Source organism: Olea europaea, chromosome 22, assembly GCF_002742605.1.
Source record: "Olea europaea var. sylvestris chromosome 22, O_europaea_v1, whole genome shotgun sequence".
In the NCBI taxonomy this organism is placed as follows: domain Eukaryota; kingdom Viridiplantae; phylum Streptophyta; class Magnoliopsida; order Lamiales; family Oleaceae; genus Olea; species Olea europaea.
This window is the reverse complement of record NC_036258.1, coordinates 6397329-6415896: the sequence shown is the minus strand read 5'-3', so window position 1 is coordinate 6415896 and position 18568 is coordinate 6397329. Positions and strand designations below refer to the sequence as shown.

At 34.5% G+C, this 18568-nt stretch overlaps 3 protein-coding genes across 3 annotated transcripts; 2 read left to right on the top strand and 1 right to left on the bottom strand.

Annotated features, from left to right (window-relative positions):
- Positions 1 to 504: 504 nt before the first annotated feature.
- On the top strand, positions 505 to 3420 carry LOC111371554 (deoxynucleotidyltransferase terminal-interacting protein 2-like). The gene is made up of 5 exons (XM_022993605.1): positions 505 to 731; positions 852 to 912; positions 2007 to 2084; positions 2210 to 2325; positions 2585 to 3420. Exons 1-5 carry the CDS (start codon positions 505 to 507, stop codon positions 2730 to 2732), a joined length of 630 nt encoding a protein of 209 aa, XP_022849373.1. The 3' UTR covers positions 2733 to 3420.
- LOC111371553 (pyruvate dehydrogenase (acetyl-transferring) kinase, mitochondrial) lies at positions 3172 to 6489 on the bottom strand. The gene is made up of 6 exons (XM_022993604.1): positions 5980 to 6489; positions 5047 to 5305; positions 4737 to 4917; positions 4486 to 4633; positions 4104 to 4317; positions 3172 to 3438 (listed from the first exon to the last, which is right to left on the bottom strand). Exons 1-6 carry the CDS (start codon positions 6226 to 6228, stop codon positions 3380 to 3382), a joined length of 1110 nt encoding a protein of 369 aa, XP_022849372.1. The 5' UTR covers positions 6229 to 6489; the 3' UTR covers positions 3172 to 3379.
- Positions 6490 to 9833: 3344 nt separating this feature from the next.
- Positions 9834 to 16708, top strand: LOC111371552 (novel plant SNARE 12-like). Its single transcript, XM_022993603.1, has 10 exons — positions 9834 to 10212; positions 11181 to 11273; positions 11827 to 11920; positions 13010 to 13047; positions 14492 to 14589; positions 15026 to 15105; positions 15205 to 15261; positions 15345 to 15437; positions 15734 to 15808; positions 16251 to 16708. Exons 1-10 carry the CDS (start codon positions 10142 to 10144, stop codon positions 16356 to 16358), a joined length of 807 nt encoding a protein of 268 aa, XP_022849371.1. The 5' UTR covers positions 9834 to 10141; the 3' UTR covers positions 16359 to 16708.
- The last annotated feature ends 1860 nt before the right edge of the window (positions 16709 to 18568 follow it).

Here is an 18568-nt window from a genome sequence, read left to right as displayed (position 1 = left end):
TATTGGGCCCATTTTAAGGCCTCTCTCTGTAGCATGAACAGATCCAGTTCTCTCTCTCTCTCTCTCTCTTCCAACAGCATATAAACCATAAATCCGAATACCTACGGTCAATTTTATTTATTTATTTATTTATTTATTTTATTTATTATTATTATTTTTTTGATATCCAGGTATCCCAACTTATACCAGACTAAATCCTGGACCCCCAAAACCCTTGCCCCTAAAACCTTGAAGGGGGTAAATCGCGGGTTATGCCTTAACTGGATCACAGGTTCACCCCATTGCCTGTACATTTCTGCGCACAAGAGACCCTCCTCCATAGTGATTGCTCCATACCAAATTTTTTGGCCGCAGATTCCAGGAATCGAACTCTCCATCCTGTCACTGAAAATAAGACAATGTTGATTGATCCACCAGTTGAGCTGTGCCCCGGGAGCACCTACGGTCAATTTTAGCTTTGATTTGATGTGGTAGTACGTTATACATTGATTAAGCATCTTCAAAATGTCTGAAAACAACGCAGTTATAGGCCTTTCATGGGAACGTAGACTACCTGGTTTTTCATCTACATCCGCCAAAACCGAGAATTCCTCCTCCCATAATGCTGAAACCAGTGCGATCTACAAGCTCAGTTCGGAGCTCATTGACGGTCTCTTTGTTCCTCCTGACGACCCCAAAAAGCTTAAAAAATTGTCAAAGAAACAAATTAAAGACACTGCTGGAGAAAACTGGTACAAAGTTTCTGTCTCCCTCAATTTTTAGTTGGTTTCGTGATAAAATTCGCTTGATCACTGTTTTTTGTGAAGAAGGCTTTGATTTTTTTACGTGAGTTGGGGTTAAATTGTTAACAGGTTTGATATGCCCGCCCCAGTTCTAACTCCGGAGCTCAAGAAAGATCTTCAGCCATTGAAGGTAATTTCAGTTTATTTCCTTCCATGATAAATTGATTAAAGCTGTTTCCAGATCATACTAATTTGACAAGGAACGATCTGGAATACGAAAAACTGGACAAACTTCTTTGAGTGATTTATATCTGGTAATTGACTATGTGAAATTAATATGAGCCATGTCATTAAAAGGATTCTTCACACGTACAATTGACTCTAAATTTAGGTCGTATCTATTCTCTCAAACAGAATTTTAGCACAAACCATTAAGATTAATATTCATTAGTAATTAATGGTGGTAGTATGATAGATTCCGAGGGACAGAAATTGAACATTGAAAATGCAGTGAATGGTATGGAAATTTGTATGTAAGATATATATGTTTGAATCTATATTACTGATTATTGAATTGAATAAAGCGGTCCCAAACTTTTTAAGAGGTTTGGATTAAGCCGAACAATCATATATTCAAAATCAGAGACTGGGATAGGAGATTTCGTTGCAAAAAACGTAATCAGCAAGATTGCCATTTGACTGAGTTTTTTTATTTTCTACGGGATGTATGAAATTGTACTTCCCAAGGCTCCTACCAAGCAGTCCAGATACCTACTTGAAACATGTATGCAATGATGTTTTTAAAGATGAAATTTGAAACTACTGGTGTAGACTAAAACTTGTAAGCAACTAGAAATCTAAAACATTATTGATATGAAATAAACCAACAGTGTGAAGGGCTGAAAAATACTCTTAGAGGTTACGGTTTTTCTGAATATCTTTTATGTGCTAAAAGAAATCTTTTATATGCTAAAAGTAATCTTTTCTCTGGATATTACTACTTCAATGACTGGAAGTTGATATACTGTCAAAATCAAGACATTATTGATGTTGTGGTTGCACCTTTTTTGTCCAAATTGGCCCCTAATCTTTGCCCTGGAATGGGGTTATGTTGGCGGTTAGATTGTGTTGATGGTATTGTAATCATTGCTTCTTTTGTGTGAATTAAGGTGTACTAATGATGTGATGACAAAAAATGAAAATTTTATGGGAAGAAAATGTATGAATTAAATCCATTTGGAAGATTATTTGTTGATGAAAGGTGAATCTTTTTTATTGTTACAGTTGAGGAATGCCATAGATCCAACGAGGCATTATAAGAAGGGTGACTCAAAATCAAAAACACTTCCCAAGTATTTCCAGGTAAGTCAGGATTGCATCTTTATCCCTGGAACTATGCACATAACTTTCTATAAGAGATCCAGCTCATTCAATAAATTCATAAATCAGTGTAATGCTATAAAGAATTGCTACATTTAATTGATCAGGTGGGCACTGTGATAGAATCGGCGGAAGAGTTCTACTCTGGTAGACTCACTAAGAAGGAGAGAAAAGCAACCCTCGCTGATGAACTGCTTTCTGATCGTAACCTTGGCGCATATAGGTAAGCAACATTTTTCTAGTCTCCGAAACACATTTGTTCGAACAACACATTTAAATCCAGTCGATTCCATAGAAATATGTATATAGTACTTTCTTTTGCACTAAACTGATGAGGATGATAAATGTAAACTGCAATATTACATTTCAAGTAAATGCTTCTAAGATGAGAAAACTAGCTGTTTTTGTAACAGGAATTTTGAAGCCACGGTAACACGATAATAATGCCCGTAATTTTGTTCTTGTATTCCAATTTTATGCAGGAAACGCAAGGTCCGACAGATCGAAGAAGTGACCGACCAGGCAGGGTGGCCAAGCGGAAGAGAAGTGGCTGTACGCTATACAAGCATGCAATGGCTGGAAAGAAAAAGGCACACTTATGGCTTAGTTAATGCACGTCATCTCACATAACTCCAGAAGATCATAATGGCTGCCACCACTTGCACGAGCAACATTGGAGTAAATCGCTTCAACATTAAGCCCGTATTTGACAGATTTTGTTGGGAAGAATGAATTTTTAAATAGTAAATTTTTGAATAATGTATAATTAAAAAGTCAAAAAAATATTTTGAATTTCGATAAAGAACATTTTATTGTGAGAATGTATAGTTCAAAATGAGTATATAACAAAAAATGGAGTTCAAAGAATGGTTACCAAATGAGGGCGAAGACAGAAATTTCTCACATTTTTTAGATCGATTCAGTGTACCTTAGCCGGTTAACATGAGACTTCTATTCGAACAAAAGACAGGCAAATGAAGAGGACAAAATTGAAATTTCTTTTCTTGTCTGTCATTACTTTAGTTCAACACTATGTTGCACGTCAAATTGTTGGCTGGAAACAGAGAGGTTAGGTTACGCATTCCCACGTATGATGAACTTGCCATTTAAATGCAAATATTCACCTTCCACATTTGGAAAATATTGCCCTGCCCCAGAAATTGTATAGTATGGCATGAGCAATTTTATACAAACAATTAGACAACGATGAGCTCCAATATGTTACACTACAATCAGTATCCAAGTTCTTCACATTGAAGTATTTGCAACACGAATGATCAGGGCAGAGGTTCTTGAGAATCTCCCAATCGAGACAAATGAAGATAAGCATCAGTTCCTGTAAGTTGTTCAGACCATAGATCCACAAGTCAATTTTGAGTACCATGAGATAAGACTCAAAGTATGCATACAGGCATGTGAAATTAACTTTTTATGCATTCAGACAATTTGGTAGTGACCCTACTGTCACATAAATCGATGATAATCTAAACTCTATATGAATAGCATTATTCTTTTATTATTCAGGCATTTCGTTAGACTCCCAAGTTTTACCTACTTTTACCCATTTATTATTCACATTTCATAGGGCCTACCACTTAAAATCTAATAAAAACTTTGCCAAACATGCTCTTAAGCTGAAAAATGTGAACCCATTGAATAGCTTTATCCCATTAGTTTGTATCAGGTAAACTGTACGCCAATTAAGAATCAAAAACTCCTACCGGGCCCTTCCAAAAGGCATAAAGAATCCAAAAGCATTTCCATGAACCAAATAGGCTTAAAAGAATCTCACAATGCCTAGCTAGCTGACAGATTAAAATGAAGAAAATCTTAATTCTAACATCCAATGAAAAAATCATCATCCCACCATTCTAGTGGCATAGGGTGGAACTTGCGGGCTATGCACCAGATGGGGACGCTTTAACGATCAATACCGTGTATGCTGATATGTGGATCATTATAATTTTAGCAGGGTAAGCAAAATAGAGAGAAGTATCATACCATATCCTTCCATGGAGATAATTTGCAAATCACCTCCAAAATACCTTGCGTATAAACGGCTTATGGGAAGTCCATAGCCATAACCAGCCATGGTTGTAACAGTTCCAAGGTCATTGACTGAGTGCTCATCTAGGGGATTCTTTGCAGTACTGTAGAGATAGGTAAATATTTTAGGAAGACCGCTTCTTGGTATTCCGCCACCTTCATCAGATACCTAAATAAACAAAATGATCAACTTGTATGCCTTGTAGTGATGTAACATTCACAAAAAATACAAGTGAAGGACATTAACAGATTTTATGCCTAGCAGACTGGAGACAAAAAATGAAAGTACAGGGAAACTAACAGATTCTCTATTCGATAGAAAGTAAAAATAACATACCTTAATGGTAACATCCTCCAATCCATCGGCAACTATTATACGGATAGGAGGAGCAACCTTGTCTGAATCCACAAACTTCTCTTGAACAGCACGAAGGGAGTTTTTGACCAGCTCGAAAACCATCAAATGCAAGTGTGTTGGTACGTAACTGCATAAAAGCAAAAACTTTACATATAAATTGGAAAAAACATTACTAACACACACACAAAAACTACTTTTACTGGAGGATAACACTATAATTACAAACTTACGGAAATGTGAAGTTAGGATCTCCATAGATATTAACATCTGGTGCACTGCCATACTCCCGTAAACAAATGGAACGGGCATCCTCACTAGCATTTCTTGCAACCTCAACCGGAGACATTTTGGTATGTATATAACCAACACAATCAGGGAGAGGATTGGGATCGTGCAATGCCACATGCTGCCCTGAGGTGGCAATAAATTTGAAGCAAACAAATTGTTGTTTGACATAAATTTCTATCAACACCAATAAAATAGATGTGCCCATTAGAAGCTACCAATTTAAATAAGCAGGTCAACAAAAAAAGGGCTAACCAATGAGCATGCGAATCCCAATTCTTGACATATAAAATCGATCAAGAAATTGTTGAATTTCATCCAGTTCCTTGTAATCAATTTTAGGATCCAAATCTTTCTTCAACTGTTGAACTCCCAATGCCATCATAGGGACCACGTTGTTGTGCCTGACTTTAATCATCTTAATCATTTGTGTGAATTCCAACTCGTCACTCTTATCCTTAATATCGTGAAAGGATCTAAGGTCACGAAAAGAATCCAAATACCAATCTCTTACCTAGCAAGACAATATAAATAAAAAAGAGGTGTTGATTACGCATTCGACAATACAAAGTCTTCAACAAGGGATATATAATCACTACTTCAAACAACAAGAATCTCTCAAGTCCATTACAGTTGCCGTTATGGCAAGTGTAAGCTTAAAATTAAAAACAAAACTAAATTCAAGAATAAAAACAGGAATCATGAGTTGCAAAATCTCAGTAAACAATAACAAAAATCCATAATCATTCCCGAGAATGGTAAGATTATCTCCCATGTGTTTAGCCACAGTGCTTATGACTATTCAACAAAACTACTTGATTGTCCATTAAAAAATGCCATGAGTAAACTACTCAATAGAATGAAAACACGTTTTTAATGATCACTGGAAGTAAGTATAGCATTAAACAATCCATTTATCCACAGCCAAATAATGAAGTCACAATAATTTAAAAAGGCCACAGTTAGAGAGAGAAACTGTATATAACATTTATCTACCCTCAATTCTCTCATTATCCATTGATATAAGATTCATATCACAAAAAATTAAAATCCACTGAAACCCATAGTAACGATCTAATTGTGTCCCATAGTAAGTTCACAAAAAGTGGTTGTTGCGTCCATTTCTAACATTGAAAAAACCCAAGTAATAAAACAGGGAAAAGATGGAATCTTTGACACAAATGATACCTTCAAAACGGCGGGCTTATGGGACAAGCCGTAGGGGAGGGACTCAAGCTCTATAGCTCGGCGAGCGATCCGAATGGGAAGCTCCTTGTGGAGGAACTGGGAGGAAATGAGGAGATTTCGGGTTGTGGGTCTGGACCCGAATTCCATCATGTAACGGAGGCTGACGCCAGTTTGCTTCATTGAACCCCATTTCTGCACCTCCTCGATTAGCCCTTTAGAGAAACCGTCCCACGCTTTCTTCGCCGTCATAAAGGCCCTCCCAATTCTGGAATTCAATGCAATTTTAGTCTACAAACATGGGGATGAAAGTTAGGGTTCGGGCTGTGTTTACAGTGTTAAAGAGTGGTCCTGCGTGTCCATTTACATTCAAATTATCGAAGCAAATTGTTGGGTTTTGTAAATAAGCGCTGTTCAATGCGTGTACGAGGTGGTCCTTACGACGGATGGAGAGAGGGCCAAGTGTGTTGGGGAGAGAGAGGGGGACGACAGATGAGGGATATAAAATGGGGTTGGCCCAAGTGGAAAGGAAAAATCTTGGTGAACATATCTTGGTGTACATACACCCCGTACACCAAGCACAACCCAAGTGAAAATACTCCAGTTGAGGTTGGAAGAAAAATAAATAAATAAAAATTCTCATTAATTTTTTGTTAAAATTAGTTATATGTTTTAATATTTATATTTGAGTGTTTGGTAGAAAATTTTTCATTGTTATATTTAAGTACAATTACAAAAATAAATTTTAATTATAATGGCATCTGATATTGTCAAGTTGGACACTCGAGGAGGAGTGAGATGTCTCGACGATTATTATCTCGAGGACACTCTGGATCTTATAACTCCATTATGAGGTATGGTCCTCAGGGTTTATATGGTCTTCAGGGTGTTTACCCCGAGGACTCTACTCTATCTTCTTAAGCCCATAAGTCCATAAGTCCTCGAGGTTAAGTACTCGAGCACTGTCCTTCCAAACAAACTTCTTACTCGAGCCCATAATAAGTCTTACCTTCTAAGGATTCCAATGTGATTCAAACATCTCACCTTCAAGACTCCTACGTCCACAAGAACTCTACGTCAACAATAGTATTATTGGACATACAATTATATTACAAATAGTATACTTCTCTCAGGCAGGACTCCATTAGCTAAGAACGTTCAACTTATTCAATCCTATTAGGAGTGCACTACCTACCGCTATAAATACAGGACCCAAGTCCATTATTCAGATACGTTCTACATACACAATTTTTCAGCATATATTCATCTTGGCATCCCTTTTCTGACTTAAGCATCGGAGGGGCGGCGAACACACACATCGTTGCCTTTGTTTCAGGTATTTGGAAGGCTTTGTTCGTATCATCTTCAGTCGTCATCCTCGGGATCCGCCAGATACCACTTTTGGTAGCATCAGTATCTTTAAGTATTATTATTATAAAATTTATTTTTACTTTGAGATATTCACCATAATTATTGAAATGGGAAAAATCAATATCTATTTAATCTCAATATTTGTAAATTTTAAAAAATGGAAATTTGATGTAATGACCAGGGAAAAATCGAAAACGCAAAAATGTTTATAACTTGAATGATGAGCGGTGCTTTATAATTTTAAATACCAATAAATGTAAAAAAACTTTGCTATTTGTACACTGATTTTTAATACTTTAGTTGACACTTACATTGTTGTCAAGTGTCAATTGGAAGAAAAAACTGTTTGAAATTTAAACTGTCCAATAGAATAAAGTGTAAATCAAAGTGTATACTATAGTGTATATGTAGTAAAGTTCAACATAGAATACCAAAGATTTAGGATAGAAAATGAAATGATTTTATTCATGGGGCTAGAATTGGCATTTTAATGAACAATAATTGGAGTTGATAAAAGCACAAGGTAATAACTTTTGTTATTAGCATCCACAATTTAGCTTCTATTTGGCTCCCATTAAATTATATTTCATTTTTCTCTCTTTTATTTTCAATTACACAATCTTCTAAAAAATATTATTACATGTAAATCGAAAATTTTACCTTCTTTTTTAACCATTTATTTTTCAAAAATATTATTTCACCCATTTTCATTTCAAAAAATGAAGGCGAAACGATGACTTAATTGCATTGAAGATTCTCGATTTTTGTATTTACGTTATCAACTTTTCTTCATCATATTCTCATATTTAACCTTCAATTAATTAACACTTATTGCATCTGATATTTTTTGTTCAAATACTTTTGATTGTGTGCTATGAAATGAAGCGTAATATTTTATTGAACTTTTATGTTTGTCGTTTATTTTGATTATTTATAAATATGAGGGCCAAATAAGTTTTTTTACATCATTCTAATTGATTTTTCGATCGAAACTTTAATAAGAGACAAAATGTGCTAACTACTAAAATGTTGATGATAAGAATGCGATGTAAAAATTAAAAAATAAATAAATTAGAAGCATAAATGAAAAATGAACATAGGTTACGACTTCATTGCAATTAAATGTAATGCGGTTAAAACTTAGCCCCTGTTTCAAAACTCTATTTTCTCAAAATAATGACCATGGAATAGGGGCTTAGTTTGACAGAACAATCACATTGCACCATTTTGATGCCATTATTGCCATCGCATTGAAATGCCAAAAAATAAAAATAAAAAAATTCGACGTAAAACACGCTCATATAACACAATTTAAAATCATGGTAAATAGCAAACGAGTCAAGTTAATACGACATGAGTAAACTTGTCAAAAACTAATGCTTTTGCTGCTTCAGCCTTTACTAATGGACCTATTGTTGTGAATATAAATACAGCACGAATCAACTATTGTGTACATAATTGAAGAAATTCTTCAATAATTTTTGCTAATATTCATAACACAACCAACTCCAAAACACTAAAAACGGCTAAAAGACCAAAATAACCCTAATTAAAATAATTAATTAGAAGGCAATGAAAATACTAAACATAAATAATGAAGAAACTAAATTAAAGTTGGGCTCCCCTCATGGCTCATGCGCATTGATATTAGTGAATTTGTTACATTTTACTAATAATTAAGGTTTACTGTTAGGTGGATTTGACCTATATTCTAAATAGACATTTGTTGACAATTGAGAGTATGTTTGGTAAGGATTTTAATTCAATTAATATCAATTTTTTGATCGTTATTTTACTATTATAACCGTCATTTTTAAATTATTCTCTCACAAGTAGGACCTACTTTATCTCTAACGACCAAAACTTTCAATTAACAAAATCCATACCAAACAAGCACTGAATTATAATCACCCCTCAACTCTAAATCCCCGTTTGAACCCCATTATTTGAAAATTATAATATTTTGAATAGTATTTTTTTGAAAAATGAGTGGTTGAAAAGAAAAGAAATTTTTTTGATTTACGTGTAATATTATTTTATTAAAGATTATGTGGTTAATAATAAGAGAGAGAGAAATTTAATTTAATTTAATGAGAAATAATGGAGGCCAAACGGGGAATAAATTAAAAATTCATAATTCATTATTCTCTTCTTTTTATCAATCACACACTTTTCAATAAAATAATATTACATATAATTCCAAAATTTAAACGTATAATTTACGTTAACTTATTGTCAATAATTAATTATAGCTAAGTTCACATTAAAAATAAGTCATATTACTTCTTTAAAATAAAATTACTTGTCTAGGGTTAAAAATGGGGAAGTGAAGGATATATCAGAAAATAATTTTATATTTTAGATTTAATTTTTCAAATTGTTAATCATGCTTTAACATATGTCTTACCTGAACTTAAGTTTGAAGGATATCGAAATGAAACAGGTTTTGAGTGTGTCCCACCCGCATACACATATCCATCAAGTCCCAGCCTGTAATTCCGCCCTGTCATCACTACGATTATTCCTTGTCCTTAGCCAACGTTCCTTTCTCTCTCCACAATAACGATCACAACCCTAAAGCATCTCAATTTCTTCAATTTTCAAATTTCAAATCCATAGTTTCAAAACTTAACAAAAATTGGTTGAGATTGTTAAGAAAGATTGTTCATTTATTTTGGCTGCTGGGCAATTGTAACTGTGATTTGCCGGTGAGGAATTTCTTTTTCCTCGGCGGTAAATGAATTAGAAATAAAACGAAAGGAAAGAGGAACGAGATTAAGGTAAAGTGGCAAACATGGAGTTACAGATGAACCCTCAAATGGAGCAGATCCACGGTGAAATTCGGGATACTATGCGTGCCCTTGCGTAATTTTCCTTACTTCTTCCTTTATTTATATACACACTTACGGGTTTATAGTTGATTTCTCATGTGGATTGTTTCTAGGGTTATGGTTGTATTGATTTGCGCTGATTATTGGATTACGCATTGAATTGTATACAAATTTGGAATTGATTTTTTATCATAGTTTTTCTGAGTATCTACATGAATAAGGCTGCACGTACAGGTGCAGCCTTTACAGGGGCCTCACAGGCCCCTCACTGTGCAGGGGGAGGCTCAGTTGTATTAAAAAAAAATTGTGGGACCCACCCTCCGTGTTTTACCTGTCAGGGGCCTGTGAAAGAGGCCCCTGTACGTGCAGAATGACTCGGCCAGTTTTGCTTCTTCGATACCTTTATTAGAGATATCTGTACATGTAGATGGCTTCAACAAGAGTTTAGATAGACATTATATGTGGTACGTGTTTAATGAATTGAGTCGAAATAAGACTTTATATATGGGAAGTCTTAAATGAATTCTCTGGTCATGAAGCAATCACCAAGGTTCTTATAAATTTAAAATGCTTTATTAGGTCATATGTGTTAGCTTTTCTGAACAATTTTGTACCTTGTTTGGTTCATTTATCCAGAAATCTTTGTTTCTTTTTGTGATTAATGTCAGATGGTAAAATGCCTATGTTTGTTGGAGAAAAGATATTACCTCACTTAAAAAAGTGTGTTCCACCTCTCATGCCGTGTAGAATAAGGAGTATTTGGATGTCATATACAACTGCCCTTCACCAATATGATTCTCCTAGTAATATAAACCACTTGATTCTTCTAGTATTTATGAAAAACTTGCAGTTTATCAATCTCAGAACTACTTCTATCCACGTGGGATGATGGAAGTATATTTTCTGATATTTTTCACCTTTGATATTTTATAGTTTCTAATGCAAACTAATAAATTTTTTATAGCATCTGTAAATTCATGACAATTTCTTTGTTTTGATCAGAAATGGCTTTCAAAAGCTGGATAAGATTAAAGACTCCAGTAGACAAAATAAGCAGCTGGAGGAGCTCACTGCGAAGATGAGGGAGTGTAAAAGGTAAGCATTTTCTCCTGGAAAAGGAAATATCTGTTGTAGCGTTCTTAATATATCAAGTCAAGAGGGCAATGCTCCTAGGAAAGGGGAGTGGGTAAGCGGAATCCTTTCTCATTTGATGTTGCATGAATGAAGGCTGTTAAAGTTTCCTACCCACTCACTCCTAACGAAGAAATGGAGTAAGGGATACCTGTTTCTCCCCTTTCACATCGTGATTTCTCTTTTATATATAGTAGGTCTGTCACGGGACTCAATTGTAGCTGATGTATGCTGCAAAAAGATTTGTTAATATGATCCTGAAGTTCTCTCTGAGTCTCTGGTGCTGTATATGGAAAGAAACTTAATTAATGAATCGTAATCCTGTACGTTCACGCCAAATAATTAATTATCACTTTGCAACATTAATATAGTAGCATTTATTAGTGTTGATCGTATTCTTATGTTGATAATTGCTTCTTTGGACCACAAGATCAGCAGCATTTATTTGTTGTGATCTTTCAGATATAATGCTTTTAATTTTTTTTCATAATGATGTATGGGTTGCTAAATGTGTTAGGCTGATTAAAGAATTTGATCGTGAAATTAAAGATGACGAAAGCAGAAATCCTCCAGAGGTTACCAAGGAACTGAATGACGTGAAGCAAAACATGGTAAGCTTCGAAATTTCGTTAATACTTGAAAATGTGTTAGATGCACACAAACTGAACTATTTAAATTTATTAATCATGACAATGTGTTCTTTAGTTTTTATTTTCTAAGCTCTCGATTCATCATTTTGTCCAATGCACCCACCCCAACCTCCACCCACATCCCACCTGTGAATACTGGCTGTAGTTGACATTAAGACAGGACGGAACAAGCACATTTGTAAAGAAAACAATCATCCTGAGCTAGACCACTTTAGATAGCAGATCATAAGCATACTTTTAAATACTGTATTAAATTATTTTCACCTTATTAAGTGTCATCTGTGATGCATTGACACTTTATTGTACCGGCATGTTAGGAACAGACACGACTCCTACATGTGTCGGAGATGCCACATGGCATATCCCTATTTTCATTTTTTTTCTCCCCGCAGGGGATAGTTGCTGACTCGTGGCTATACGACATACTGACTTGAGAAAAAGAATCGCAAGAATGACTAAAAAATGAAACTAACCTTCTATCTCAATGTGCTGTGTATTTCTTGATTTCCTCCCTTCTGAAGTTGGGCTATCTCTCTATCTCTTTTTCCCCCCTCGCTGGCTCTGTTTTTTCCATCTCAGTGGCTATGTGGTTTTGGACCCTTTCTCCTTCCTTGAAGAAAAATTGCAGGCACCAAGTAAACCCTAGTTTTTGAACTTTTTTAAAAGGCTAGAAACTGGTCTTTACTAAATGGTGTCCACTTAAAAACCTAATATCTAGGTCAACTGGCTTTAAAAATCTGTCTTTTGTATTTCAAAAGTAACTAGTCTTTTTAACAATTTAAGAAACAATAATTTGCCTCTATGTCCTAAAAGGCTATTTAAAATTTTATTTGCTTTGAAAATCATGTTTGTGTCAGAGCATCATAGAGTGACATTGAAGATTTGCGTGTTATGCATGATTTGATGAGGTTCTCCTTTTCTAGTTTTTAGTTTTGGCTGGCCGTTGAAAGTCAATCATTTTGTTGGATTGAAAAGGCACAGATGCACACTGGAGCACCGGCATACTGCTGTAGTTTATTGTTATGAATTTTCTTATTTTATCTTTTGCAGATCAAAGAGTTAAACTCTTATGTGGCTTTGAGGAAAACGTAAGTTCATTGTTTCAATTCAATTTTCTTATTATTTTGTGCGTGACTGATGCTGTCTGAAGTCTAATTATTCTTTTAAAATGTTTCCTCGTCAAACATGGCTAACAAGCATAAACACAAACACATGATTAAGACACGAGCATGCATGATGTTGTGGCACTTTCTAAAAAAATAGAATCTGACACATTTGGGACAAGTTGAATAGAAATTATGTTTGTTGTCTATTTTTTGAATTAATATCCTGGAAAACTTATAACCCTAATCCATTTTTTATTTTGTCTGCATATACTATATAGTCTCAAAAAAATGAAAGATTCGAGTTAAACATGGTTAAAATGGTAGTTTAATGATTAAGAAAAATACGAGTAGGTTGATTGGTTTTTGAATTAGCTAATCCAACAAGATAAAATAGAATATAGTATCGAAAGATTAAAAAAGTTAATGGAACCACGGAATCGTCTTTAAAATGCTATCAATAACAAAAGTTATCATCTCTATGCATATCTTGGACAATCTCTCTCTCACGTTTCCATTTTGTTTTAGTTATTTTAACCATTTTTACATAATTTGTCCTCTTTTGAATGTTAAGGTTTGCCATATTGTAGTGTAGCCCATATTCATTCCAAAAATAGATTTTAACCTCCAAAGTATATCTTTCAGTGAGTCGTAGCAGTGTCCTTTACATATCCCTGCACATATCAGACATGTATACCCTAGCCCTGGGCCATGCAATCTGGATACCTGGGGATATATTTACTCCAAGTAAAATGCATTTGTTGTAATTTACTGCAGAAAGATAGATGGAACAGTACCATGAAATTTTTCTAATTGGTTTTTCTTCAAAAACTTATTTTCCATCTTTGCCTGAACCTATTGTTGTGATGCAAAATATAATATTATTATGAATTCTATGTAGCTTGATTGAAAAAGAGATCATATTTTTTTTCTGAGATTCCCTGCAATAGTATGATACTTATATGTATAAAGATAAACTAACATGCAAAGCCTAAAATGCCTCCATTAACTCTGATATTTAGTGCCAAAAATATGATCTGACAGGACTAATTCTTATTCTTTCTTGCATTTGGTAGTCCATGAACTTGGTAATTGTGACCAACGAATTAAGGCTTCATTTTCACATCGAATGCTGACAATTTATTCATAGTTGGTTAGATTCTCTAGAACTCTTGTTACATAATATTATATACCAGAATTTGGAATTCGTTAGATCAATAATAAATCCAGACATGTTCAGAACGGTTCTGTTTTATTAATATTTGATATCAATTAGATTATCTTCATGGCCAGCTCAAAAATATGCAAAGATTGTTCACCTGGAATTATGGAAGTGCTGATGCATCTTGAAATCAACTTGACTGCTTCCTTTTTCTCGCTATGCTGTGTTTCCCCTATTCTATCTTACTTGGAAGTTGGGAAATTGCAGGTACACGAGCACTCTCGGAAATAAAAGGGTCGAACTCTTTGATATGGGAGCTGGTGCCAGCGAGCCTACAGCAGATGAGAATGTTCAAATGGCATCAGGTGGGCATTAAATACCTAGTCATTCTCTATAATTGAAGTTCAATTTCTAAAATATGATAAGCTGTGTGGTAAAGATAAATGCTGACATGGTACCGAAGTGATAATGTTTGTACATGGGAAATATATTACTATATATCACCTTTCTTCCCAGTGGCTGCCACCTTTATATCTTTTGGTTACGGGCGCAATTATGAAGTTAACAAAATAGTTCTTGCAACTAAGTTATGGTGTTTTGTAAGTAGATTAGCATCTCTCATCACAAGTTACATTCAAGAACTAGAGATAATATTCCATATGTTTAACCCTGCAAGTCTTCTGCTTAAAAAAGATAAATAAGATAGCTATTGAGTCTGTTTAAATGATGAGTTATTAGTCCCCATTAGCTTCTGTTCTTTCACGTCTTCTATTAGTTTTCATTACGTGGATTATTCTATAGAAATGTCAAATCAGGAGCTTATCAATGCTGGAACAAAGACAATGGACGAAACTGACCAGGCCATTGAACGCTCCAAACAGGTCAATTTAATGATTATTGCATATTCTGTAAATGGACAATTGAAGTGGACGAAACTGACCAGGCCATTGACTGTACTCTAAACTTTCTATGAACTGTAGGTTGTCCACCAAACAATTGAAGTGGGAACTGAAACTGCTACTACCTTGAAGGGCCAAGTGAGTGCGCACTTCCTTTACCCTCTTGAACTGGTCTCAATTGTTTCTTTGCATAATCACTGAATCATCTGAAATTTGTACAGACTGAGCAAATGGGCCGTATTGTTAATGAACTGGACACAATCCAGTTCTCCATAAAAAAGGCTTCACAGCTTGTTAAGGAGATTGGCAGACAGGTAATGTAGTTGAGAGTGTCATATCTTTCTTTCCTTGTACTATTTTTCTTTCCACATCTTTTGCTTGCTTAAAATCATTTGAACTCTATCTACAAACTAATGTTAAATGCAATCGTATCACAATATCGAATAATTTTAGTTTGCTCATTTGACCTCAAAATACGAGTCTTCTTGGGACAATGAGATGGTACTAATTTGTGAGACAGTTAGATGGAAACCTCTAATCATGCTATTTAGTAGGTTTATATATTTCTTCCCGTATATGTTATAAATAATAAAGTTCATGTGTATTCCAGGTGGCTACGGATAAGTGCATCATGCTTTTTCTTTTTCTGATTGTATGTGGAGTAATAGCCATAACTGTCGTGAAGGTATGCTCTTATATATAGAATCTATTTACTTCCAGAATCTGATACTATAACTATTTTCTGCTTTCAATGGCTAGGTTGATATCTAAGTTGCATATTCGACAAGGCATATAATTAAAGCTGGAAAACATTCTTAACATTGTCATTGTACTAACAATTAAATACTATGTTTTAGGAAAATTCTACTTGTACGTAATTATTGAACATAATGGTGTCCATAATGTGATGTGGCAATCATCCGGTTGTTGATGTTCAAGTGTGAAATTTGAATCAAAGGTTGGATCCAGTGCCACGTATAATTATGGACACCGTTATGTAGACAATTATGTACATATAGCACTTTCCAATGTTTTATTGGTTGCTGCATATAATATATCGGGTACAATGACACATTATATACACCCCAAAATCTGTAGTTGATGTTCTGTGATTTGTTATTTGATAGATTGTGAACCCCAACAACAAAAATATACGAGATATTCCAGGACTGGCTCCTCCAGCACCTACCACAAGGAGATTGTTGTATGTGAAGCCAGGGCAGCATTTTTATTAACTTTCTCCTCTCGGATAGCAGAGAGTTACTGTGCCATTCAATTTCATTATGAGGCTGCACTAAACAAGATATAGCAATGCTGCTATTTGTGACATCTGTTCAGGTTTTATGCTAATCAATTCTTGCTTGAGATGTGCATATTTGTGTTTTCTTTATGTAAATCATTTCGAGTTTGTTTTTACCTTCAGGTTTTATTTTTTATTTCGTTTTTTTCATATGAATGCGATTTTTTCCCCCTGTAAACCTGAGCGGTGCTAGAACACTATTTTAGATTGGACGAGATCTTTGGAGCTGTGTATGTAGCAAACTTAACGGGATTTCAATACAATTTGTAGTTCTCGATTGCAATAGTTAATTCTTTATATGCTGATCATTGAGAATTCCATCAATTTACGAAATGGATTCCAAGTCGAGTATCAGGACTACTCAATTGTATGCTTGACAAAATATAGGAAATAAAATTTGAATAATTCTTGGTGTACATTATGGACACCATAATGTAGCCCATAAAATTTTTGCTTGGACAACACATCACCTTCAAATAGTTGTACAAGACTACCCTACACAATGCTGCAGAAAGTTGAAAACTTCAATCAGCTATAAAATGAGAAATGCTACCTGTACAGGCAGCATGATAGATGAACGCGTGGTGTGCATCTGTCGGTGGATTTGAAAACTGTTTTTGCCAAACAGTTTGGCAAATTGACAAGTGGCACAATTTGATTGGATGATGGACAAATAAATTCAGACAAGTCAATTTCGTGTCGTCACCTCCTCATTTGTAAAAATTTCTACTCTCTCATTTATATAGATTGAGTTTCCATTTTCTCTTGGCTCAGATATGTAGGTTTGTTTTCTAATTTAGAATATTTTATTTTGTTCCTTTATCAATATACTATTATTCAATTTTCTTTACTTAATATGCTAATTTCTTGAAATTATTCAAAAACACATTTTTCACTTCTTGAAAACATGAAACAACTATCATTTTTTCTTCTTTTTTAAATTAAATCATTTAATTTTTTTATGAATTTCAACAATAATTTACTAATACATATTGAAAATTAAACAGGGGTAAACTAGGAAGATCTTGACAAAAATTAATTTTCAATGATATTAAAGATATTTCTTAATTTGTGTGAAAAATGAAACAAGCCTATATAATTGGGATAGAGGGAGTATACATTTCATCTGTATAAGGTGTTAAATTCTTTCTCCATACGAGAAAATGACAACTCAAACACTGACCAGCGCCGTGTTCAAGAACACGTACTCCCACCTTAATTTATCGGTACTATACAAAACAGCCATAACAAAAGTAGCCACTGGCACTGAATAATTAGAATAAGAAACGTAGAATGCAATTATACTTGGATTGATTTGTGACGTGAAAAAAAAGATAAGGTTCAATTTCTACAAATCCATGGCTTCTCTGAATTGCTACCACTTTTGACACAGATCAATCTTGACTCTTAGTAGGATGACAAAATCCCTATCCCTGTCTTATCTCGATCCTTTATTTATTTTATATATATATAAAATTTAAATTTAAATCGTAATTAGCAAAGAAAATGAATAAGCAAATGAGAGTATTTTAAGAGCAATGCTATAAGTACATATTTTGTACGGAAAGACAATATGATTGGCTATTGCCGAAAACAACTATACTAAATTTGTTAAAAAAAATCTGTACTTGTAGATTAATACGTATTTTAATTCATGTCTCGTCTTTCGAAATCCTCGAGAGGATAGGTGACATCTATTGTCATCCCTATCTATTAGATCACACCATTCAAAGTTTGATAACGATGCGAGAGTCTAAATCCCACCCTTGGATGGTGGTCCACATCCATTTTGTGTGGACGGTCCTACTACACTAAAATGGTAGTGCCCAATCACACTGTTTTGCTCATCATGCAGATGCCATGTGCACGCGGACTACAACATGAGTGGCCGGGCCATCTATTTACCCCGTCATTGCAACCATGATTTATAGGCGCATACATGATCAATCCACTCATATGAATACCATGTGTATAGCCAATGCCAGCCTAGGAGTAGGAGAGATGCCAAATTAGTACATTTTAGAAAAGCAAATCAATCTAAAAGCAAGTACATTATTAGGTTATTTTCTATCGTGGGATTATCTCACTCATGAAAACACATTTAGCTCTTGTTTGAGCTACATTATTTTTCGTGAGATACTTTTT

Excerpts from the sequence above, each read along its gene's own strand:
- LOC111371552 (XM_022993603.1), top strand. The coding sequence starts at position 10,142 with ATGGAGTTACAGATGAACCCTCAAATGGAGCAGATCCACGGTGAAATT. Across the intron at positions 13,048-14,491 it reads TATGTGGCTTTGAGGAAAAC|GTACACGAGCACTCTCGGAA; the intron begins GTAAGTTCATTG and ends GGGAAATTGCAG. Across the intron at positions 14,590-15,025 it reads GAATGTTCAAATGGCATCAG|AAATGTCAAATCAGGAGCTT; the intron begins GTGGGCATTAAA and ends ATTATTCTATAG.
- LOC111371554 (XM_022993605.1), top strand. The coding sequence starts at position 505 with ATGTCTGAAAACAACGCAGTTATAGGCCTTTCATGGGAACGTAGACTA. Across the intron at positions 913-2,006 it reads AAGATCTTCAGCCATTGAAG|TTGAGGAATGCCATAGATCC; the intron begins GTAATTTCAGTT and ends TTATTGTTACAG. Across the intron at positions 2,085-2,209 it reads CACTTCCCAAGTATTTCCAG|GTGGGCACTGTGATAGAATC; the intron begins GTAAGTCAGGAT and ends TTAATTGATCAG.
- LOC111371553 (XM_022993604.1), bottom strand. The coding sequence starts at position 6,228 with ATGACGGCGAAGAAAGCGTGGGACGGTTTCTCTAAAGGGCTAATCGAG. Across the intron at positions 4,634-4,736 it reads GATCCTAACTTCACATTTCC|TTACGTACCAACACACTTGC; the intron begins GTAAGTTTGTAA and ends GCTTTTATGCAG. Across the intron at positions 4,318-4,485 it reads TGGAGGATGTTACCATTAAG|GTATCTGATGAAGGTGGCGG; the intron begins GTATGTTATTTT and ends TTGTTTATTTAG.